General features: G+C 34.8%; 4 protein-coding genes across 6 annotated transcripts; 3 read left to right on the top strand and 1 right to left on the bottom strand.

Annotated features, from left to right (window-relative positions):
• Window positions 1-28: 28 nt before the first annotated feature.
• Window positions 29-5654, top strand: LOC107431760 (protein tesmin/TSO1-like CXC 5). Its single transcript, XM_016042747.4, has 8 exons — window positions 29-817; window positions 2067-2171; window positions 2428-2605; window positions 3127-3486; window positions 3846-3946; window positions 4026-4120; window positions 4376-4792; window positions 5120-5654. Exons 1-8 carry the CDS (start codon window positions 495-497, stop codon window positions 5368-5370), a joined length of 1830 nt encoding a protein of 609 aa, XP_015898233.3. The 5' UTR covers window positions 29-494; the 3' UTR covers window positions 5371-5654.
• An 851-nt stretch (window positions 5655-6505) lies between these two features.
• Window positions 6506-12124, bottom strand: LOC107431819 (peroxisomal fatty acid beta-oxidation multifunctional protein AIM1). The gene is made up of 18 exons (XM_016042824.4): window positions 11924-12124; window positions 11729-11800; window positions 11316-11378; window positions 11160-11216; window positions 10981-11048; window positions 10808-10889; window positions 10663-10718; window positions 10268-10570; window positions 10091-10177; window positions 9762-9936; window positions 9239-9360; window positions 8824-8987; window positions 8443-8697; window positions 7728-7849; window positions 7532-7653; window positions 7231-7379; window positions 6899-7037; window positions 6506-6673 (listed from the first exon to the last, which is right to left on the bottom strand). Exons 1-18 carry the CDS (start codon window positions 12009-12011, stop codon window positions 6629-6631), a joined length of 2169 nt encoding a protein of 722 aa, XP_015898310.3. The 5' UTR covers window positions 12012-12124; the 3' UTR covers window positions 6506-6628.
• A 2091-nt stretch (window positions 12125-14215) lies between these two features.
• On the top strand, window positions 14216-16379 carry LOC107431780 (protein NONRESPONDING TO OXYLIPINS 2, mitochondrial). The gene is made up of 3 exons (XM_016042771.4): window positions 14216-14420; window positions 14837-14955; window positions 15968-16379. Exons 1-3 carry the CDS (start codon window positions 14257-14259, stop codon window positions 15985-15987), a joined length of 303 nt encoding a protein of 100 aa, XP_015898257.1. The 5' UTR covers window positions 14216-14256; the 3' UTR covers window positions 15988-16379.
• Window positions 16380-17420: 1041 nt separating this feature from the next.
• On the top strand, window positions 17421-22347 carry LOC107431770 (proteinaceous RNase P 1, chloroplastic/mitochondrial). Of its 3 annotated transcripts, XR_007238354.2 has the most exons (8): window positions 17421-19334; window positions 19415-19504; window positions 19617-19798; window positions 19920-20040; window positions 20195-20263; window positions 20410-20539; window positions 20966-21426; window positions 22009-22347. XR_007238354.2 is itself a non-coding variant. In XM_016042759.4 (7 exons), the coding sequence occupies exons 1-7, from the start codon at window positions 17442-17444 to the stop codon at window positions 21181-21183; spliced, it is 2703 nt and encodes a 900-aa protein (XP_015898245.3). In that variant the 5' UTR covers window positions 17421-17441; the 3' UTR covers window positions 21184-21540. The 3 variants fall into 3 exon arrangements, 1 of the variants encoding a protein (XP_015898245.3); XM_016042759.4 differs by lacking the exon at window positions 22009-22347 and having other exon boundaries at window positions 20966-21540; XR_003053223.3 differs by lacking the exons at window positions 20410-20539; window positions 20966-21426; window positions 22009-22347 and having other exon boundaries at window positions 19937-20040.
• The last annotated feature ends 343 nt before the right edge of the window (window positions 22348-22690 follow it).

The following is a 22690-nucleotide window of genomic DNA, read 5'->3' as shown; positions in this document are numbered from 1 at the left end:
TAGACAAAAAATTGAATTTCAAAAGCTCGGGAGAGAGAGGGAGGAAAGACGAAGAAACAAAAGGGCCTTTGCTTCCTTCTCTCCCCGACACACAAATACCCCGCCTTCCAAAATTTGTCATTGTTTCTCTCGGTCTCTCTGCAATCAAAGCTCAAAGCTTTTTTTAAGCTCTCTTTCTTTAATAAAATTCGTGGGACTGTATAAGGCGCTTTCTCTGTAGGTACGAATCCAAAGAGTCTTCCAATTGTCGCCACTGTTTCGCCCTGAGCTCGCCCGTGAATCTTGTGCTTGCAAAATCGTATATTTGAGGCGAATTTGATTCATTTATAGGAGGTCAATTAGGTTTTGGATCTGAAACTATGTGAATTTCTGTTGATGTGGGTAATTTAGGTGATTATAGAGGAGTATTCCAGTGGATTAAAGTTGTTTTTTTGAAAAAAAAAATAAATTTGGAGTGATTGGGGTAATTTATTAAATTTTGAATTTGAATTTTAATGGGGGAAGGAGAGGGAGGCGATTTGCCTCAGAAGAAGGTTCAATCAGATGTGGCGGCGAGTGGTTCGGCGTCTTCGGAGGTTCCGACGAAGAAACTAGCGAGGCAGCTCGATTTCACGGGTTATGGTGGGGCGTCTGTGAGTGTTGTGTTGCCGGACCACCCTCAGTCTCAGACTCAGACACAGTCACAGCCTATATCCAAGGCACAACCAGTGACGGTGCCGCAGACTTTGGCTCAGAGTCCGCCACAGTCGTCGCCGCAGCCGCAGGTTGCGACCGTGCCGGTGCCGCCTCAACCACCTATTCCTTCTGCGAGGGTTGTGTAAGTTTGTTTACTTAACTAATTTTGAATTTTGTTTCTTTCAAAGTGTTCGATTTCTGCAGTATCTCTTATGGGTTTTATTGGGTATGAACTTGTATTTATTGGAATGGTTTGGTTTCTCGCATTTTAATCGATTTCAGAGCTTTAGTTCTCGGGATATGAAATGTTTATGCTTTTATTCCTTGGCTTATTTGAAAAGTTCCTACCTTTGTTGGAAAATTTTGATTTTGGAGGGGAAGTTGTTATACCTTGTGGGTCTTGATAAAGAGAGTACTATCCTTCTCAAGTTCAAATTTGGTTACTTCTTATTCTGCTTATGAGATCATTTGTGTTTATTAATTCCTACATTAGTCTAGGGTTGGAAGTATTATATTTTAAGTGAATAGGGTTGGAAGCATTAAATTCTTTCCAAAGAAAGAATTATATAATTTTATGGATATATGCTTAAAATAGTTCTGTATGTATCCAATTGGCAAAATAATTTTGTCTAGTTTTTATATATTTTTTTGGCGGGCAGTTGGGTAGGGGTGGTAGGGAATTGTTCTTTGAGTTGAAAACTAATATTTTATTATATGCTAAATCCGTAGCTTGACGTTCCTTTTAATGCTGATTTTATGAGTTTGCTAGTTTTACTGATTAAAAGAAATTATTTTTTATCTTCAGCTCATGGGCTGTTTGGCACAAGATGAAACTGTATATGTAAGGGATTTTTCATGATTTTATTGTATTTGAAGATGTTTAAGTCTGCTATAATATTTTCTTTCTGTTTATCTGATTTCTTAACTATCATGCCAGTGTGCTCTTTCTTCTTTATCAATCACTTCTCTTGTCATTATATTTACTTAACCTTTTTGTGCTTATCAATAATTTTTATGTTTTTTTTTTTCCTTGTTCTTTTTATCACTTTTAGAAAATTACAAACACAATAAGTGCATCTGATATTGTTTTGAGAAGTCTGAAATGGCTGTCTTGTGACCATTACACGCCAACCAAAACTAATGCTGGACGGAGAGTGCTTTTTGACTTCAATTCTTGAATTCTATTTTTGGTGGAGGTTATAATTGGACTATCATGTGAACTATATTGCATCTTTGATGCTTTTACTTGAGATGCACTTGCATGAGCTCCAAATTTATCTTCCATGCTTTTTCATTTTGGTATATAAGCAGATATTATGTTTGAATCATGTGACAACCTCAGAATATTACACCCTATGGAATTTGTTGACACTTTTTTTCTTTTGCTTCAGAAAACCAGAATCCCCAAAATCTAGATCAAGACCCAATGATGCAAAAGATGGTACTCCCAAGAAGCAAAAACAATGCAATTGTAGGCACTCAAGGTGCCTAAAGTTGTAAGTACATGATGTCTCTACATTGGTCTGGAAAATAATTTTTATTAGAAAGTTGACATTTTCTTTTCTGTTCACATGTAGTTATCTATGTAATGCAAGTGGTGTGCAAAAATAGCTATATCCTGTTGTTACATCTTTTACTATAGTTACGTGGTTAACTTTTTAGTACTGTTTAATATTAGGTTACAAGATGCAGATGCACATTAGTTGTTGTATGTTACTGATAATAGAGTTATATTTGCTTTGCCACAATTAGGTATTGTGAGTGTTTTGCATCTGGAATATACTGTGATGGCTGCAACTGTGTTAATTGTTACAATAATGTTGAAAATGAAGCTGCTAGACGAGAAGCAGTGGAAGCTACTTTAGAGCGCAATCCAAATGCATTCAGGCCTAAGATTGCCAGCAGCCCACATGGAACACGTGATAATCGGGTATGTAGCTCTTTCTTTGATGGATAATAAATTAATTTTGAATTATGTGGATCTTTATTTTCTTCACCAGGTAGTGATTCCAGTGCATTGTTAATAAATGTAACATTGATTTAATCAATCCATTCTTGATGCCCTCTGATTCAGTTTGTACAGCCATACAAGAAGTGCAACAAAAGCTATGGTTGAGTGCACATTGCATCATGTATTTTTGGATTAGTGCTTTTTAACTTGTTTATGTCCAAGAGAGTTCAAATAATAAAGGAAATAAGGGATAGTTGTTTTTAATAACTGTAATTGGGTTAGGCGTTTCATTCTGCAACTGCAATGGCAAAGATTTTTATCACATATCCAAATACTTTGTGAATGATCATTTTGTTGAGTTATGCTTAATTTAACTATTCAGAAATTTGTAAACACATATGATTGCATATCCTGTTTTGTTAGAGGCGCTTTGTCAATTGATCTTCCTGATTTTGTATTGAATGTTGTGATCAAGAATCTGGTCTGATAATTGCATGTAGGAGGAGGCTGGGGAGGTTTTGATTTTGGGAAAGCACAACAAAGGATGCCATTGCAAGAAATCAGGGTGCCTCAAGAAATATTGTGAGTGCTTCCAAGCAAACATTCTCTGCTCTGAAAATTGTAAGTGCTTGGACTGCAAAAATTTTGAAGGAAGTGAAGAGAGACAAGCTCTATTTCATGGAGACCATGGCAACAACATAGCATTTATTCAACAGGCAGCAAATGCTGCCATTACTGGAGCTATTGGGTCTTCTGGATATGCATCTCCTCCAGTAACTAAGAAAAGAAAAGGTCAGGAACTTTTCTTTGGACCAGCAGCCAAGGATCCATCCATTAACAGGCTTGGACAATTTCAACAGGTAAATTTAATTTGCATATGGATTATGGATTTGGAATATCTTTGACTGCTTGGTTGGTGAATAGTTTTTCTCTTCGTAGTTTCTGTTAAAGTTTCTTGTTAGCTCTTCTCATTTTTCAGAAGAAAATGCCAAAATTTAGATTTTTAGTTGGTAAAAGGGTGTAAACTAATTGTTATTTGACTGTGGTATCTGCTATTGTGTGGCCTATCTATATTAGTGTGTTAAAAAAAGTGCCTTTTCAGGTATTTTTAGCTCGATACTGTTTTAGTATATAAATCACTGAAGATTCTGTTGAGCTGCTTTTAGGTACCACTTTCAGACTCAACATGGCACTAAATGCATGTTTCAATGGTTTTCAGGCAAACCATCTGAAAGCTCCTGCACCTGCTTCGTTGTCTTCACCTCCAGTTGCTCGAGTTGGTAGTACTGCAGGATTGGGTCCTTCCAAATTTACGTACAGGTAGACATGTTGGTTTCACTTTTTATGGATTTTTTGTTATCTGCTTGGTTCACGACTAATTTATATATGATTGTCGAAGGTCTCTTTTAGCAGACATCATCCAACCACAGGACTTGAAAGAGCTTTGCTCAGTTTTGGTTGTACTATCAGGAGAAGCCGCTAAAGCACATGCAGGTGTGTTTATAATGATCAATTCTTTCTTTCATGTTCTTATTCATGGTTTCTCATGTGTATGCACCTATAGAGCTGCCTCTATATCTTGAACACTATTTTGATATATAAGCTGTTGAAACTCAAAAATACCTCTTTCAGTTTATCTGTTATGAAAGATACTCATAATGATCACCTATTGAGTGTTTAAGAGGAATTGTAGTAATTTCTGTCGTATGGTCAAGTGGGTCTTATTACAAACTTTGTTAATCTGTGCAGACCAGAGAAATACTGCAGAAAAGCGAGCAGAGGATCAGACTGAAACTTCCCTTGCTTCAACAACTCAAGACGTGTTGCAGAACCAGAAGGAATCTGATGCCGAGAAAGCTGTAGCCGATGATTGTTCTAGTGCAAACCAGGCAGACAAAACTGGTCCTGATGATTGCAGTTCAGATGGTGCAGATGCACCAAAAGGGAGGCCAATGTCTCCTGAAACCTTGGCGTTGATGTGTGACGAACAAGATACAATGTTCATGGCCACAGCTTCCCCTAATGGGATGGGACATGGTTGCAACACATCTTCACAGGTACCTTATGGGCAAGGCATGACAGAGGTCTATGCAGAACAGGAAAGGATTGTTTTGTCAAAGTTTCGAGACTGTCTTACTAGGCTCATTGCATTAGGAGAAATAAAAGGCAAGTTAATCTCCTTTTTATAGTATATAGCCATGAGCAATCTAAAGTTCTTGAAACTACTGAAACAATGGTAGAGATAAAATTTTTGCTAGATCATTTGTTTTGACCAAACAGATGTAATGAAATCTTTTATGCTTCCGCCCCGCTGCCCCTCCACCCCACCCAAAAATGATAATAATATTTTTTAAAAATGTTGCTGTAGCTTCCTTTTTAAGTGAGTTTTGGACTGAGTTAGCATGTGTCTTTATATATTATGTTGTCAAGGTTTATGCTATTTCAGCTGTATTGATGTTGGGAATCAATAACCCTGTTTTGTTCCGTTAACAGAAACCAAGTGCTCATCGTTAGCAAGAAGTGAGGCGGTAACTCAAAAAGATTCAATTAGCGACAGCACTATAAATGCCAAAACCGATGCAGGGAATAATCAGGGACCTATTAGCAATGGTGTTGCAAAAAGTATAGTTATACCCACAGCCAAAACGTCACAAACGGTTACTGCAACAGTAGCAGCACCTAGTAATGATCATCAGAAACTTCCAACCTTCCCTGAAAACGGGGATAGCAGACCAAAAGACTGAATAAATAAAAAAATGTAAAAAAGATTTTAGCACAGAAGATTGACCCGAGGTCTGTTACTGCGTCTCTGTAGTACTGCATTATTTAAACATGTCCATGATGCAGTGGCAAGACACTGTTGGTCCCCATTGTTAGAATTATCTAATTTTTTTTTCCTTCTTCTTACGCCATTAATATATCTCTTAATTAGTTTATCAGCTTCAACCATAATTCGAGCACTAAGTCGGTGTAAAATGCCGAGCTTTGTAATTTTTACAAGATGTCAGTTAGTTGTTAACATACCAAACGAAGTCTTAGCATGTATTACTAGATGCTAGGAATTTTTTTTTTTTTAATATTAATTTCAACTTCTTCAATCAATTATCAACAGAAACAAACGAGCAATTTTACGACTTGTGTAACGTTAGATTTCCTAATTTTTTTTAATGTGTATGTGGCTTTGGTCCAAATTATGTGTTTTCAGTTATATCAATTATTAATTTGCGGATAATTCATGTACCAGGTGCCTCCTTCAAGTATGGAAGATTATCCTTTTAAAGGATGGGGTTTAAGATTATCCTTTAAAGGATGGGGTTTAAGATTATCCTTTAAAGGATGGGGTTTACTTTTTCCCAAACGCAAAAATTATATATGCTCGGCTGTATTTCATATTGTTCTCTAGGTCACTTATTTTATATATACATGTTAATTTGAAAATAAAATTCTGAACAAAAAAAATAATAACCATTTGACGTTTGTTCAATAAGTTGGATAATTCAACCTGTCTTGTCTGTTGAAAGTTTTTTTGTCTTCTAAACAAAACCAACTTGGTAAAGCTTACCAACCCATTTATTAGGCTAACAGTTTGACACTGTTTTTGGACACTTATCTATAGAAATAATCAGCAAATCATTATTATTTTCAATCACCAAAAAGAAGTTATTATTTTCAAGTTTAGGTCTTCCAAGATTAATTGATAAATTTTAACAAATTAATGAGTCTCTTACATTCCTAATCCGAATAAGCTAAATGAACTAGAAGCGGTGATAAAACGACTTTTAAGTTTTAAATGCAAAGCCATTAGCCATCTCAACACATGGAATTCTGATTTTTCAAAATAATTAGAAATAATAATTATAAGAGACGAGAGAAAAAATATCGAAAAAAGCAAATTGTTATTGCATTTAGAATTATATTATGAGCTAATAGAAAATTTTATTATTTCGAACATCCGCAAGACTGGAAAAAAAAAAACAGTATGAATTCGTATGTGTATATTGCTTAGAGCCGTGACCTTGACGCTGTGGATGACACCGCAGGGGCACTCTGCAGAACGAAAAATATGGATAGGGTCAGAGTTGGAATTACCCATCTTGAGAGTAAACTGGAGCCCTTTTTTTTTATTTTTTAAGATGACAAATTTAGAGCTTTATTGTTTACTCTTAAATTATATATATATATATATATATATTTATTTATTTTTTTCTTTTTTGAGATGGAGAGAGAGAGAGAGAGAGTGAGAGAGGTGGAAAGAACAAACAGGGCTCTCACCAGAGGTACGCCTTTGGTTGCTCTTTCTTCCAAATACTTTGATGGTTTGTAAAAGTTACCAAATGCTTGGGACCATTTCTTGAGACTTGCATACACGTGCTTTGGCCCAACCATATCTGCCCAATGAACAATACCTCCCCTGACACACAAGATACTATCACTGTCAGATTTGAATTCCAGTATAATTAAGCCTACTTAGTGACAACATTGCACCAATATGTTATACAGTTCAACTACACAAAAATGCGAAAGAGTTCTCAGGAATGGATACTTACATAATTAATCTATATTTATCCACAAACATCATTTATAAAAAATAGAGAACCACTCACCGATAAGCTGGGAAACTCATCCCAAGAACAGATGCAACGTCGAGGTCTGATGCTCGGACAACTACACCATCATCCAAAACACGGCATGCTTCATTAACCACAGGGAATAGTACCATCTCAAGAATCTCTTGGTCTGTAACAGATATAGGCTGCCAGGATAATCAAGTAGACATATTAAATACTATTCAACAGAAGCACAACAAAAGACGAGCATAATTTGAACTGTAGATTGCGCATAAATAGACAGGAAACTAATAAAGACCGTAAGTTAAACATTGAATTGTAAACAGAAAGGTACTACCTTTCCACCAGGCATAATATTGGTAAGCTGTCTAGACTCCTCAACAATTGGTAGAACTGTTGGATCAGGTTTTGGCCGGCTCCCCCTTTGATAAAGGTAAAATCCTTTTCCATTGTTTTTACCTAAAATAACATAAATGTAAGCAATAGTGACGAGATAGATTGATTCATATAAATGCTATAGAGTTATATATTACCGTTTCTTCCACTTTTCACTAAGAGCTCAATCAATGGTGACTTAAACGTACGATCTGGAAATGCATTAACAAATTCTTTTGCAGTCGCAAGAAATACACCATATCCTGCCAAGTCCTGAAGCCTGCAAATGAAGAGCACTAACACAATCAACAACATAGTTCTAAGAGACTTTCCTCGTTACTTTTAACGAAAATGCTAAAGTCTGATGTTCATAATGCAAATCTTATTAGGCAAGTGTCCCGGTTAAATATGAATTATTATCAATTCTCAAAAGTATATTTTGTATGTGGTTGTTTATCTTAAGACCCTATTTGCTTCTGGATTCCACTCAAAAGGCCACATAGGCCGTTTTTGGTGCAATGAGATTATCTTGGCAACCAGTGCACACTTTTAATTGTTAAGAGCACCTGCTTCATCCAAAAAGGTCAAATGTTTGGCTTCTAGGCTATTCTTTTATCAAGATCTTACTCTTCCAAATTGAAAATCAGCCACAAATGGCCTTCTTAGTCTCACTAAATTGAACTAAAAGCGCATTATATGATCATTCTGCCAAAAGAAAATTGTAGTTCAATCAATGATACTTCCATATGTTCAAAATTGTCCGACCTCTCTTCCATTGTCCTCTACAGCAAAAATATTCTAAAATGCCATATGCATGCAAATGTATAAATAAAACCATTAAATGGTAAGCATAGTGCAGGGGAAGAAGATTACTGGAATGGTCCCAGAGGGAGGCCGAAATTGGTGATCACCTTGTCAATTCTGAAAACATCCACACCTAAACTGGCTAAAAGAAGAGCACCTTGTGAATACGGGAAGAAAGTTCGATTGACTGCGAAGCCAGTGCAGTTTCCAACCACAACAGGAACCTTCTTTATGGCTTTTCCAACTGTCATAAGATCAAGAATTACTTGTGCTGAAGTCTTTTCTGTCCTCACAATTTCCAGAAGAGGCATCACATGAGCAGGACTGTCCATTAAAGAGTCATGTCAAAGAGAGTATACACAAGAAGAAATTTAGAATTAGACCAGGTATTGCTTTGTTGAAATCATAATGAAGCACACATCAGGGAAGAACAAGAAGAAGTAGAATTACCTGAAAAAATGTGCCCCCACAATGCGGTCCTCAGAGGTGGTTTTTTCTCCAATTATATTGAGGTCAATGGTAGATGTATTTGTTGCCAAAATGCAGTGAGATGGACAGATTTTCTCAATTTCACTAAATATTTTTTGCTTAAGAGGAATGCTTTCAATTACAGCCTGAAAACGAGGAATATCAAAATCAAAATTATTTTTATTATCGAGACCTAATACATAAAAAATACATATATATATGAACTTAGAAGATCATTCAATAATAAAACACAAAATATCAAGTAGAGAGCAACATGAACACAAGAACCCATCTCATGTTTAAATTGACTAGTTTTATCAAAAGAAAACAAATTAAAAATAATCTAGGAAATTTAAAATTCCAAACTACATTACAGAATTGATATTTGAAAGTCTACCTCTATGACCATATCAACATCTTTAAAGTCTGAGTAGTCCAAAACACCTTTAAGCATTGAGAGGACCTTGTCTGCATTAGCCCTGGGGAGCTTCCCTTTTGAAACCAAGCCTTGAACATTTGCTGTCTCAAATATATATATATATATATATACAAATAAATAAACAACGAATTCAAGTTTATCTAAGATAGAAAATATTCAAATGTAACTTCCCGAAAATGATGGTGTGTTTTCCCAATATTTTGACAAAAGCACCCCCTTATCCTCCTTGTTTATGATTCAGGTTTTCCAAACATTAATTCTTATAAAAATATGTTCCATAAAGCATAAAAAATACATAATTATATATTGCAATGCAACATTATAGTTCTTCCTACAACTGATTGACAGATTAAAACTGTATTAGATCTTCTTCTGGATGATCAAAACTACAGCCACCTATCATTGTAGTAAATGCAATCAATGATACCACAAAAGATAAGAAAAGGTCAAAATCAAGAATCCCTGTGCAAGAAATAACCACCTTGTATAGTTTTTATGCCCTTCTGAAGATACTCAGAATTGATTTCCTTGAGAACAACATAAATATTACTCAGCAGAAGAGCTGTAGCTATGCCAGAACCCATCAGACCTCCTCCAATAACAGCAACTTTCTTTATAGGCCTTGGTTTTAGCCCAACATTAGTAACATTTGGCACCTGCAAAGTATATAAGTTGTAGAAATATGATGATAAAAGAATTTTATTTTCATGGTAAAAAACAAATGAACTGCTGTAAATCTGTTGGAAAGAGGGAAAAAAAAAAAAAATACAGTATTATCCGGTAAAACAAATGATATATAAATCCTTGTACCTTTGATGTTGCACGTTGAGAAAAAAATATATGAACAAGACCTTTCGCAGTATCTGATAAAACCAAATGCTTCATATCCCTCGCCTCCTGCATTGACAATTTAACAAGTTAGCACCTAAATTAATGGTGAATGAAGCAAGCATGTATATCAACCCAAGTGATAAAAGATCAAAATACCTTTAGAACTCCACTATATCCCCCATGAATTACACCTTCCTCAATCACATCAAGGCATACTTGGTGTTGAGGCATATTAGGAGCAGTTTTCCTGGCTTGTTGTCTTGCAACTTTCAATATCTCACGAGCTTCAGACAGGGAACCAAGCTTGTCCGTCCTGTGCAGGGAGCGTATCCATGGTTTGCGCCCCTCTACAATGCCTATAGCCCACAACTGAGATACTTTCACCAAATCCTCAGAAGAAACAATGGCATCAATAAGGCCAAGCTTCTTCCCTTCTTCAGACAAGATTGGTTTGGATAACTGGAAGTCATTGAGTAGAAAGGGAAATTAGCTATGTCTATGAGCTCCAAACAACTATAAAATTTGAAAGAAGAATTTCAGCAGACACCTACCAGCATCATTTCAACAGCCTTTGACAACCCTACCAGCCTTGGAAGACGTTGTGTGCCTTCAAAGTATTTTTGGAGTTTTTAAAATTTTAGTCAATACTTATAGTTATTGTACTTGAAAAATTCATAAGTGCCAAAAAAACTGTACCTCCAAATCCTGGAATAATTCCAAGTGTAAGCTCTGGCAAGCCAAGTTGAGTCTTGGGGGCAGCAATGCGGGCATGACATCCCTGCACGAGAAAATACAAAAAGATGCAACCACTTAAATATTTTCACAAGCAAACTATCCATCACAAAGATATACACAGGTGAAGGACAAACCATTGCTAATTCTAAGCCACCTCCAAGTGCAAGCCCTTCTACGGCTGCAACAATAGGCTTCCTTGAGTCTGCAAATACAAAGAAAAAACATATCAATGAAAAAAAGGAGCCATTTAATGGCTCAAAATGGAGCCTTAGTCTGCAAATTGTGATTAACTTGGTTAAAATTAGATCAAGACCTTCGATTGTGTTGACCACAAGATCAACAGATACATCAGGCAAAAGCGAAATATCCCCTGCCATGCCACGCAATACACGAAGGTCAACTATCAAATATGCAGCTTCAAAATTCAAGTCTTTTAACCGATTAAATACTCAATCGAACTCATACATACCAGTCTTGTGAACTTTCTCGAAAACATTAATATCAAAACCACCAGAAAATTTTCCTCCTTTGCCTTCATTCAACAACGAAAATTAACTACAAATAAGTAACTCGAGCAGAATATGTGGAACTCCCAAAAAAAACAAAAAAAAAAAAAAAGAAAAAAAACCAGAAAATTTTCCTCCTTTGCCTTCATTCAACAACGAAAATTAACTACAAATAAGTAACTCGAGCAGAATATCTGGAACTCCCAAAAAAAAAAAAAAAAATATATATATATATATATATACAAAAGCGAAACGGATAACTTTTTCGTCTACGGTCGCTGGATGCAATCAAACAGGCAGAAAACGACATCTAACACAAACAAACACGAAGATTCAATACACTTAGCACCGCAGCTCCCTCCCTAAACTCACTCACCGGTCAAAACAATAGCTTTCACATCATTCCTTCTATTAGCCTCATCGAACTTCTCCTTCAACCCGGCTATAACTGCAGAATCAGAAAATCCTCTATAATTCAAAAATCAAAATCGAAAACTCTAAGAAATCAATCAGAAAAAGACAACATAATCGAAGCAGGTCCAAAAAGCAAGGCAAGGCCAGCTTAGCTTACTCGGAATAGCTAAGGCGTTGACTGGGGGATTAGATATAGTAATCACCGCAACGCCGTCATTTCCAATTTCCATCTTAACCTCTGCCATGGCAAAAATACCTCGTGATTCGCAGCGATGAAGAAGAAGAAGAAGAAAATACAGAAGCACACTGTGTTTTCTGAGGTCGTCCCGGTACGTTGGGCTTGTTTTGGCATTGAAGTGGGCAACTTTATTTATATCAATTATTTATATGCCTTGACTCTCGCCAATGGGAGCGTGGACTTGACTCGCCAGACCACCGAGCTTTCACCTCTACGGATTCACATGTCGTGTCACAAGTGCCAGAATTACATGTTGCCAATCGTAATTTTGAATAATCAGATAACCAATCTGATTGGTTGGAAATAGCTGGGATTCGAAAGAGATTGAAATGATTGGCCCTTTCGTTTGACCGTAGCCGATCTCATCGACGTTCCTACGGACTTGATTATTTATTTATTTATTTTAAACTAAAACTGCTTAAAGCAAGTGCGATAACACGTTGTCACTCATCCTTACCAACCTTCTTTGTTTTTTTTCATTTTTTATTTTTATACGTTAGGAAATCAATATTAGCTATTAATAATATCAAATTGTTGGTGTAGTATATGATAATTTTTTTGCGTGTTCATATGTATCTTTGATATTTGCAAATATCATTCAAATATTTCCCATGAATTTTGTCAACTTTGTGTATAATTCACTTTATAATAAATGAACTTTTTAAGTAAGATTATAATAAATGAACTTGAGTCAAATAAAGATGGGATATAAATAATTTTTAAAAAAATGTCAGATTAGACTTTTTTAAAAAAATATACGTAAAATTGAACAGCAAGTCTGATAAGACTTTGACATAATCAAAATTCAGCCATGAAACTCAACTGTTATACTCATAACTCATGAGTTTAATTACCAGCTTTAACTTTATTGTTAATGGCGTATAACATACATGAGTAATCTCCATGTACATTTCTCCTTTTTTTTAATTTTTAATTTTATTTTTTTTTAACGAGCTTAAATTGATTGTACAAAAAATTGATAAAGTATAATTGAATAAGCATTAAATTATTCAAATAAATAGCATATTAATTATACATGGCGGATAGTTATAAATTTTGGGATAAAATTAATAAAAAAAATAAATTATTGAAACGCAAAATATATATTTGAAAATTTGAATATTAAGAGATCAATTTGATCATTAAATTATAAAATGGGTTAATTTAAAAATTGAAATAAGGATTTTTTTTTTTTAACTATTATTTTGGTGATCAAATTGAAAGGAGTACACCGTCCAAATTGAGACGCTGGCAAAATAGAATGATACCGTGGACCTAAAACCGTCGCAGTTTAGATATGGACAGTCACCGTCCAATAAATCCTTCTAAAATAACGATCATTTACTATTATAATGAATAAAATTAGTTAATAATAAAAGAATTATATAATTAAAACAAAAGTAGTATTTATTTATTTATTTATTTTGCTCAAAAAAATAGTATCTATTTAATTACTATTTTATATTGCTTTAATTATAAAGATGCCAGTTTAATTATTTTCTAGTACTCAATTTATTTTGGTTAACTAATTTCTAATAAAAGCTAAAATATTCTTCTTATTTTCCTTTTTGCTTTAAGGGAGAATGCTAGGCTGGACTGCGTCATTCTTTCCCGTGAATAGCAAATTATTGTCCAAATATTTAAAAATGTAAATATCAATATAATCCCACTTATTTTGTTACTTATTTAATATTATATTTTTATAATAAATAATATCAGTATAATTTTTTTATATTTATATTTTTGTTTTAATATAATATTAATTTTTAAAATTCTCAACAATAATTTTTTTTTTGGGCTAAAAATTCTCAACAATTAAGTTAAAGATTTGATTCATTTACCCTTTGCATCCATATATTAGGCTCATAACATTCATAAAGTTCCATTACACGACATATCCATGATTCTGAAATTCCATCACATCCAAATAAACCATTGCACGTACTGTCAAAATATTAACAAACCAACATTAAAATAAATTATTAAAACAATAAAACTGCATACAAATTAGAAAAAATAATAATAAAAGAACTTGTATTAAACTGGCCTAAATTTCTACTTTATTTTTGACAGTTGGCGTTATCTTAACGGCTTTGGTGCACCAGGTCAGAGTTGACCGCGGTGGAGAATGCGCACCTAATAATTTCTCCTTCAAAACTGAGACGGCGACGTTTCGGGTAATCCTTCAATAAACCCTTTTTTTTTTTCATTCTTCAACCCTTTTTCTCCCGTAGGAAGGAGCCTCTGCAAGAATGGCGTCGTCGTCCTCCAAGCTAGTCTCCAGGTTATCTTCTCGATTACGTTCATTTACAGCGAAGCCCAGCAAGATATCGATGGCAGCCCAGCCGTCTCCGCTCAAATTCAGTTCTTCCTCTCAGACCTCCGTTTCTTCTAGACGCATTCCTCGAGTTTCAAGGTTGGATATTCTTTTTCCCATTTGTCTTCATGTTTCTCATCGCTATTTGTATTTGGGGTCTAGACTATGAAAAATACTTCACCTTGGGTATTTTTTTAATAAAATGGTTTAGTCTTTTACTGGGTACTGTAATGTGTTTGAGCTGGAATTCCGTGTTTGCTTCTATTAACCCAGAATTGAGAAAATAAAGGGGGATTTATTTTATTTTTTTCTTCTTATTTTTAGTTGGCTGGAGTGGCAAATTTTTTATTTACTATTTCTTTTTCTCAAAATCTCCTCTCTTTAAGAACCATGATTGGAGAATACGGAAAATGTAAAATTTCCCGTTTATTTTATATTCCGTGAAGGTTTATCATAACCCACAAGGATAAATATGTTTGATTTATGATACTTACGTATTTTTACTCTGTGGTTAGATTACCATTGGAATTGAGCAGCATGGGATCAATGATGCCATTACACAGTGCAGTTGCTTCAGCTCGGTTAATATCAAGCTTGTCGATAGTATCTGGAAGCTGGGGATTAGTTCCTCAAGGTTTGCACCATTTTATTTGATGCTTTGGCGGCCGCTAGATGGTTTGTTTAAATTTTTACTTGTTTATGGTTTCTCTGTGGAGACTAATAATAGAGAGATGAATTTTGATGATTGATATTGCTGCTAATCTATATATGGTTTTAGTTCTGAATAATACATGTTGAATCTTATGAGAGGAAGTAACCAAAAGATTTAAGAGAAGCGTGGGAAGTGGAAGAGACAAAACTAAAGTAGAAGGGTACCTTCTTAGCTGAAACAAAAATGAATATAAGGTAGCTTAATAATGAATCTTTCTCACTGGAGAATTAACACTGGAGAAAAGTTAGGCTGTTAATTTAGTAACTGAATTTGATAGTGCTTGTAAGAAGATATAAGTATAACTAAACGCTCTACAAGGAAGGATAGTTATTAGACTTTGATGTTTGCTTCTGTGTTTTCTATGATGGAAAACTTACATGCCTCTTGCCATTACACTTGAACTCTGTAATCTATGCTCTCAGTTCACAGATGTGTTAGTCAGACTAGTTTACTTAAACGCATTCTAGTTTCATCGGAGGTGAACTCTTTATTGCACTTTGATGTTTGCTTCTATGTTTTCTATGATTGAAAACTTAAATGCCTCATGCCATTACGCTTGGACTTTGTAATCTATGCTCTCAGTTCGCTGATGTGTTAGTAGGAATAGTTTACTTAAATGCATTCCACATTTGTAGGAGGTGAATGTCGGATATACAGAGTTAATAGGCAAAAGTACATATTTAAAATTTCTTGGAAGCATGCAAGCTTATTGGTTTTGGCTGTTTGACAGCATATATATAAATCTATATGGTTGGGTTACCTAATTTACAGTTTTACACTGAATGGAGCATAATTAAACTGCAAAGTACTTAATTCTAGCTGTCCTCGAGTTAGTCCTTTTATCTGACTAGGCGAAAAAATTCATGTCCAAGATTAGGTTTTATACTATTCCTCAAGAAGCTATTTTAATAAGTGTTTTTGCTCCATTGTTCAGGAATTTCAATGCCTTTATAACAGTCGCATTGTAGCAAGTTGTGACACAGTGGTGCTATTTGATGGCTTGGCTATATGAAGGGATCATTTTTCACGTTTTGTTTTGCGATGACTAAAGGCCAATGACATTTAAACTTTTTACCTGCCTACATGGTATCTATATTATGTTGATCTTCATTTCCTTTTCGGCATGTCTCTTTTTGGGGAGGCTGAATGAGTTCTAATTTAACCAAAACTCTGGAGATGGGGTTATTATTGATAAAACAGGATCTTCAAAAGCTGGTATGGCGATTTGTTGCAAATGATATAGTCTTGGCTAACGATAGCAAGATAGTGGAGTCGATTATTTATTACTTTATTTTATTTTATTTATTTTGGACGAAAATAAAATAAATATCTTTCGGATTTCAAGACGACAGTATTTATATAATTTTAGAAGTTTGCAGTGTTGCCTGAAGGTTTCAATAACCCTGGTTTTTGAATGGTTTTTGGAGCCAGGAAGAGACGTCACTCAGTTTTGAATACAACTTTGTTTCGGCTTCCTGCCTTGTATTTTTAACGTAAAAGAGACAATATCGATATTTTAGCAACCAAAAGTTAGTTATATAGTCTTCACGTCCTAAGGAGAGCTGGACTTTACATATGTATATTATATATATATATATATATATATATATCCTAAAACATATAATATTTTACAAATCCATCACCTGAAATCAACATATGGGGACTTGAAATTTATTGAGTTTTTTCACAGCTGAACTTTTAGTAGGAATTATGAGGGTGGATAAAGATCATGGCCAAAAACTTGTTTCTATATCATATGCAAAAATAATAATAAAAAAAACTATGCAGAATATTATTATTATTATTATTATGAAAGCGTTAAAAACATCTTAATTTGACTATTGACGATAATAAAAGTTATTATTATTATTTTTTTTTGACAAATAACGATAATAGAAGTTCGTCGGTCGCGTAAGAAAGGGGATCAGATAGTGTTGGCTCTCGGAAAAATAATCTCAATTTTCCTTGGTCTTTTCGAATTATAATTTAAATGTCGATTATTATATTATAGCATATTCTGATTGATTAGTGTTTTAGTTTTAGTACCGTAGGCTTGCATGCTCACCTTGTTTCAAAGGCCATTTCTTTGCCACTTCTGTTCTAGTACCATAGTGTTTTAGTCATATTTTGATTTACATACCTTTTCGGCTATTTAAAAATTTTCTATTTTTCCGTTTCACAATATATATATATATATATATATATGAAGATGTATTATTTATTTACCAAAAAATAAAGATGTATTATTTAAAGCATTTTTCACAATCCTATGCAGCCTGAGAAGTCAAAAAAAAAAAAAAAATAATCCATTATCCGATTTATCAAATATGAAGGGCAATTCTGTAATATTGGAATTATGAATACTATTACCACCTTATTATCATATTATAGCCATATCAATATTGAGGATGAACTCTTTCCAACGGCCACACATGGCCTCCTTTAGCTTCAACTCCCTCCAACAAAATCACCACCTCTTCTCTGTTACTCTCTGTAAGTACCCGTCGACTCTGATTGGTCTCAAATCTCATTACTCTTCTTGTTTTTTCACTTCCTCACCTTCCAAACACACACTTGAACTTGCTCCACTTCTCGTAGTTAAAGGTAATGTTAGCAACACTATTACGAAGTCGTCTACCACAGACCATAACCCATCTACAGAAACCAAGAATTCAAAAACTAGAAAAGAAACGGGTCCTGGATTTCCTACTTTAAGGTCTATAGAAAAAAAAGTCGGCAAAAAATTTGTGAAAAAGTATGGCAGTTCAGTGGTGGAGGAAAAGACTGAAAACGGGTTCACCAAAGACAGGAATTTGAGGAAAAATCTGGGTTTTAGAAAAAGGAGGGAAATGAGTAATGGGCATTCTTCGATAAAGTCTAAGGATAAGAATACTGGAGTTGTTAAATCTTTAGAAAGTACGAAGATTGTTAATCACAAAAAGGATGTGAAGGCCAAGGAAGGTATTAATAAGCAGGTGGGAGGAGAAGACAAGAAGGAAAAAGGGTCAAAGAAAAATAAGGTTGATTCACCAGAAGTTCAAATGAGAATTGGATTAGATATGTGCTCGAAGAGAGGGGATGTTATGGGTGCTATTCAATTCTATGATTTAGCTCAGAGAGAAGGAATCAAAATGGGGCAGTACCATTATACTGTGCTTTTGTATCTTTGTTCTTCTGCGGCTGTTGGTGTTGTTCAACCTGCAAAAAGTGGGAGTGGTACACGGACTTTGAATGCCTTGGAGTCACCTAGTGAAGTTTCCATGGTGAACTCGACGGACTTGAGTAAGTCTAGTCACTTGGATAACTGGGGTGATAGGGAATTGAATGTGTCAGTTTCAGACAATGGATATCTGAATGGTAGTGGTAGGGTTCATAGGACTGCTGACAATGTTGAGTTAAATTCTGCTACTTGTATTGATGACCATGATAGTAGTTTCAATGAAAAGGAGAAATTAGCCCGGTTTTCAAATGGCTTTGTGAAGCGAAATTCTCGCCTCTTAGATGGACTCAGTAATCCTAATAAATGTGATGATGATTCTTCACATGTAGAAGATGGAAGCAAGAACCAAGAAAATGAAAGAATTCTGGTTGATGAAGATGTGAAGAAGTATGCGCTTGAGAAAGGATTTGAGATCTATGAAAAGATGTGTTTGGAAAAGATCCCAATGAATGAAGCGGCATTAACTTCTGTGGCTAGAATGGCTATGTCAATGGGTAATGGTGATATGGCATTTGATATGGTGAAGCAAATGAAGTCACTGGGAATAAATCCTCGACTACGTTCCTATGGTCCTGCATTATCTGCTTTTTGCAATAGTAGAAATGTTGATAAGGCATTTGCTGTTGAGAAACATATGCTAGAAAATGGTGTCTATCCAGAAGAGCCCGAACTGGAGGCCCTTTTAAGAGTGAGCGTAGGAGTTGGTAAGGGAGACAGGGTATATTATTTGTTGCATAAATTAAGAACTCATGTAAGGAAGGTCTCACTCTCAACTGCAAATTTAATTGCCAGTTGGTTTGAGAGCAAGGCAGCTTCAAGAGTGGGGAAAACAAAATGGGATCAGGGGTTAATAAAGGAAGCAATTGAGAATGGAGGTGGTGGCTGGCATGGACAGGGATGGTTGGGAAGAGGAAAATGGTCTGTGTTACTGACAACCATTGGAGTGGATGGGTTGTGCAAATGCTGTGGGGAGAAATTGGCCACTATTGACCTTGATCCAAAAGAAACAGAAGACTTTGCTGAATCAGTTGCTTCTATAGCTATAAAAAGAGAGAAAAACTCAAGCTTTCAGAAATTTCAAGTATGATATCCCTTAATAATATATTTTTTGTCATGTATATGGGTTTGATATGTTGAAACAACTTCAAATCTGACTTGCAGAAATGGCTTGACTATTATGGACCTTTTGAAGCAGTGGTGGATGCAGCTAATATAGGTCTTTTCAGCCAAAAAAGATTCATGCCATCCAAGGCAAGTTCTATGATGTCTTGGAAACATACAAAACTAACAGATCTAAAATTTTATTTCCTTTCTTTTAATGATTGCTTCGTTGTTAACTTTTTTATGATGATGGACTACTTAGATAAATGCTGTTGTTAATGCAATACGACAAAAACTTCCTTCAAAGAAATGGCCACTCATTGTTTTGCATAACAAGCGTATTACTGGAAGAAGGATGGATGAACCCATAAATAGAGCATTGGTTGATAAGTGGAGAAATGCGGATGCACTCTATGCAACACCAACTGGGTCAAATGATGATTGGTGAGAAACATTACATTGGGAGTATTCAACTGCTTAATTGTGACCTATAATGTTATACGTTTTTCAATTAATATGTGATGCATATGCATTTAAAGTCCATCGATATTAACCTGTGCTTCAGGTACTGGTTATATGCAGCTATAAAGTTCAAGTGCTTAATTGTGACAAATGATGAAATGAGAGATCATACATTTCAGCTTCTTGGAAATGATTTCTTTCCCAAATGGAAAGAAAGGCATCAAGTAAGTGAAGATCTTTAAGAATTTGTTTTAGTTTACTGGATCAATAGTTTCATTTTCTTTCCCTAGATTTTGTAATCAATTGATGCGTCTTTTTCTTTTTATGTGATTTTTAAAGAATTTTCCTAACAAGTTGTCTATTCTTTTCTTATGTAAGGTGCATTTCAGTTTTACTGATGCTGGTCCTGTATTTCATATGCCTCCTCCTTGTTCTGTTGTAATTCAGGTTAGAACCAGTCAACTCCTTGCTTGTGCATGCTATGTATATTATCAGAATTTTGGAGAAAATTTTGTGCACATGTATATATTTTAACACATTTATCTTCTAAAACCTGATATAAAAGTAGATAACTCTTGGTGAAATATGTTCAGGAATCAGAGAAAGGCCATTGGCATATTCCAATATTATCAGAACATGATTATGAAGCAGAAAGACCATGGTTGTGTATTACAAGAGCTAAATCACGAGTTACGAGACAAAAATCTGAAACTGGAGATGAAGGTAAGTTCCCAGTTTTACCAGTTATGATTTCCTATTCAAATATTTCGGTAGGAAACATGAAAAGAATTTACATGTTTACAACAAATTAAGTGAGAAAGTGGCAAAAATACTTGTTTCACAGATAAAAAGGGAACAGAGTATGTTTCAGAGGAAGGAGGTTATATATCTATATTCATATATGTACTCAAACCGATTAGCAATTCTAAATAAAATGGCTCAGTCACATCATTTAACATAAACAGAACTATATTGCTGATTATCCCCCTTCTCTTTCATCGTAAATTCATTGTCATCGGTTTTTTCTTCTTCTTTTTCTTTTTTTTTTTTTTTTAATAATTATTTTATTTTATTTTATATATTTTATATACATCTTATCCGTTCAGGTTTATATCTATAAACGTTCCTAAAAGTATTTGTGTTGAATAGATTTGCAACTTCTTCATCATAGCAAGGGATTCGTAAGGCCAGCTACCAAAACTGAAGCATCACAGCCATTGATCAACTACAAGCATGAAAATCAAGAAACCTACAAGAGTCTCAGGGATATTCTGTCGGAGTCCATGATCTTGGATAATCATTCAATCCTATCAGACATTGAGACCGCAGAGATGCTTGGTGGATGTACCATTGATTTTCAGATTTAAAAAGTCAATGGCTTTTTTGTTAAGACATCCAGTAAAGCAGAAGGATAAAGAACTCCCAGGTCCCAACTTTGAGTCTTCTTGTATGGTTACAGCAAGTTGATGGGGCTGGCTAGAGCTTTTTCCCTTCACACATTTGTTATGGGGGTAGGGTGGCCGGCCAATGAGTGGATTCCTTGTATCGAGTGAACTTTGTACCTTCTCTGTTCTTTTATGGGTAGACCGTCTTGGATGCCACTCCTTGGGGTAATTTCAAAAACCAAATTTTCATGGAAAATATTTGGCATGTGCTCTATGATCTTGTACCTCAGGGGACAGTCCAGTAATAAAATGAATAAATAATCTTCCATATTATGACTACTGAGTTTAAGCTTTAATTTAGTTTAACTTCACTCAAACCGAGTCTAACTTACATAGAAAACTGTAACTCAGTCCCAAACACTGGCTATTCAAATTACTGTGGAAGGAAAAAAAAAAAAAGTTTATTTTATGTCTTACTCTACTCACAAACAAACAACCAAATAAAGCAAAATAGTGGAATTAAAAATTGCTAAAAAAGTGTTATTTAATTGGGTCTTGTCACTGGTGCCCAGCTTTTTTATTGATGTGAAGGAATGAGAGTCTAGACCCAAAATGTGAAACTGAGATACAAGTTTCGGAGAAAAAACGATATAATTAATCCTTGAGAGTTGATTCCATAATCATTAGTTTTATTTTAATGTTTGTTTCATTATGTAAATATAGCATGTGGCAGTGGCTTCTTATGTCACCTGTGGGTCACTAACTGAACTTCTTGTTTAATAGAATTTTTTTTTTTTTTTTTCTCAGAAAGTGAAAAGGCAACAGATCACAAGGTCACGGGGCTGAAACTGTGATTTTGTCTTGTTGCACTTTCTAATGCATGATGGATTTACGTGGTTGGAGGATCTCTCTATGATGGGTTTTTTGTTGTTTGGCTACCACGTACTGAATGTATCACGAGCCACCAGTCACCGACTTCGCTCTGTCTCTCTGTCTAACACTCAAATCCAAACCCAGCTTACTCAGTGACAAAAATTCAAATTATATACAAAAAGGAGAGAAAAAAAACAGAGCTGGTATAAATATATATATATATATATATATAGATATTCTCCATTTTCCACTTTATCTCTTCCAAGTCTTCCACGAAAACAGAAGAAAAGAAAGAAATGCAGAACAACTCAAAAGCTTCTTCAGAGGAAGATTATTTAGACAGTGAGACTAAGGATGTTATACACTTCGACCATTCTCTTCAGGTACCTTTTCCATTCCAACAGTGCCAAGCATACTTTTTGTTTTGTTTGTGCAGGCACATTTGAAGTTGAAGCTTTTTTTTTTTTTTTTTTTTCGGTGGGTCAAAAAGGAACTAAGAGATTTGCGGTCTCAACTTCATTACGCGGCTGACTACTGTGAATCAACGTTCTTGAATGCCAAAGAAAAGAAAACGTAAGTCTCTTTTGCTAACCAATTGTATTATCCTCTGGTTTGG

The sequence above is a fragment of the Ziziphus jujuba genome, chromosome 11 (genome assembly GCF_031755915.1).
Source record: "Ziziphus jujuba cultivar Dongzao chromosome 11, ASM3175591v1".
In the NCBI taxonomy this organism is placed as follows: Eukaryota; Viridiplantae; Streptophyta; class Magnoliopsida; order Rosales; family Rhamnaceae; genus Ziziphus; species Ziziphus jujuba.
This window is presented reverse-complemented; position numbering and strand designations above follow the sequence as displayed.

Bases quoted from the DNA above. Each gene is read 5' to 3' on its own strand.
- LOC107431760 (XM_016042747.4), top strand. From the start codon at position 495: ATGGGGGAAGGAGAGGGAGGCGATTTGCCTCAGAAGAAGGTTCAATCA. The intron at 2,606-3,126 runs GTATGTAGCTCT...AATTGCATGTAG, and splicing joins ATGGAACACGTGATAATCGG to GAGGAGGCTGGGGAGGTTTT. The intron at 4,793-5,119 runs GCAAGTTAATCT...TTCCGTTAACAG, and splicing joins TGCATTAGGAGAAATAAAAG to AAACCAAGTGCTCATCGTTA.
- LOC107431819 (XM_016042824.4), bottom strand. From the start codon at position 12,011: ATGGCAGAGGTTAAGATGGAAATTGGAAATGACGGCGTTGCGGTGATT. The intron at 11,049-11,159 runs GTCTTGATCTAA...TTGTATTTGCAG, and splicing joins TGTGGTCAACACAATCGAAG to ACTCAAGGAAGCCTATTGTT. The intron at 7,380-7,531 runs GTAGTACCTTTC...TTATCCTGGCAG, and splicing joins ATATTATGCCTGGTGGAAAG to CCTATATCTGTTACAGACCA.
- LOC107431780 (XM_016042771.4), top strand. From the start codon at position 14,257: ATGGCGTCGTCGTCCTCCAAGCTAGTCTCCAGGTTATCTTCTCGATTA. The intron at 14,421-14,836 runs GTTGGATATTCT...CTCTGTGGTTAG, and splicing joins CGCATTCCTCGAGTTTCAAG to ATTACCATTGGAATTGAGCA. The intron at 14,956-15,967 runs GTTTGCACCATT...TCCATTGTTCAG, and splicing joins CTGGGGATTAGTTCCTCAAG to GAATTTCAATGCCTTTATAA.
- LOC107431770 (XM_016042759.4), top strand. From the start codon at position 17,442: ATGAACTCTTTCCAACGGCCACACATGGCCTCCTTTAGCTTCAACTCC. The intron at 19,335-19,414 runs GTATGATATCCC...TCTGACTTGCAG, and splicing joins CAAGCTTTCAGAAATTTCAA to AAATGGCTTGACTATTATGG. The intron at 20,264-20,409 runs GTTAGAACCAGT...AAATATGTTCAG, and splicing joins CTTGTTCTGTTGTAATTCAG to GAATCAGAGAAAGGCCATTG.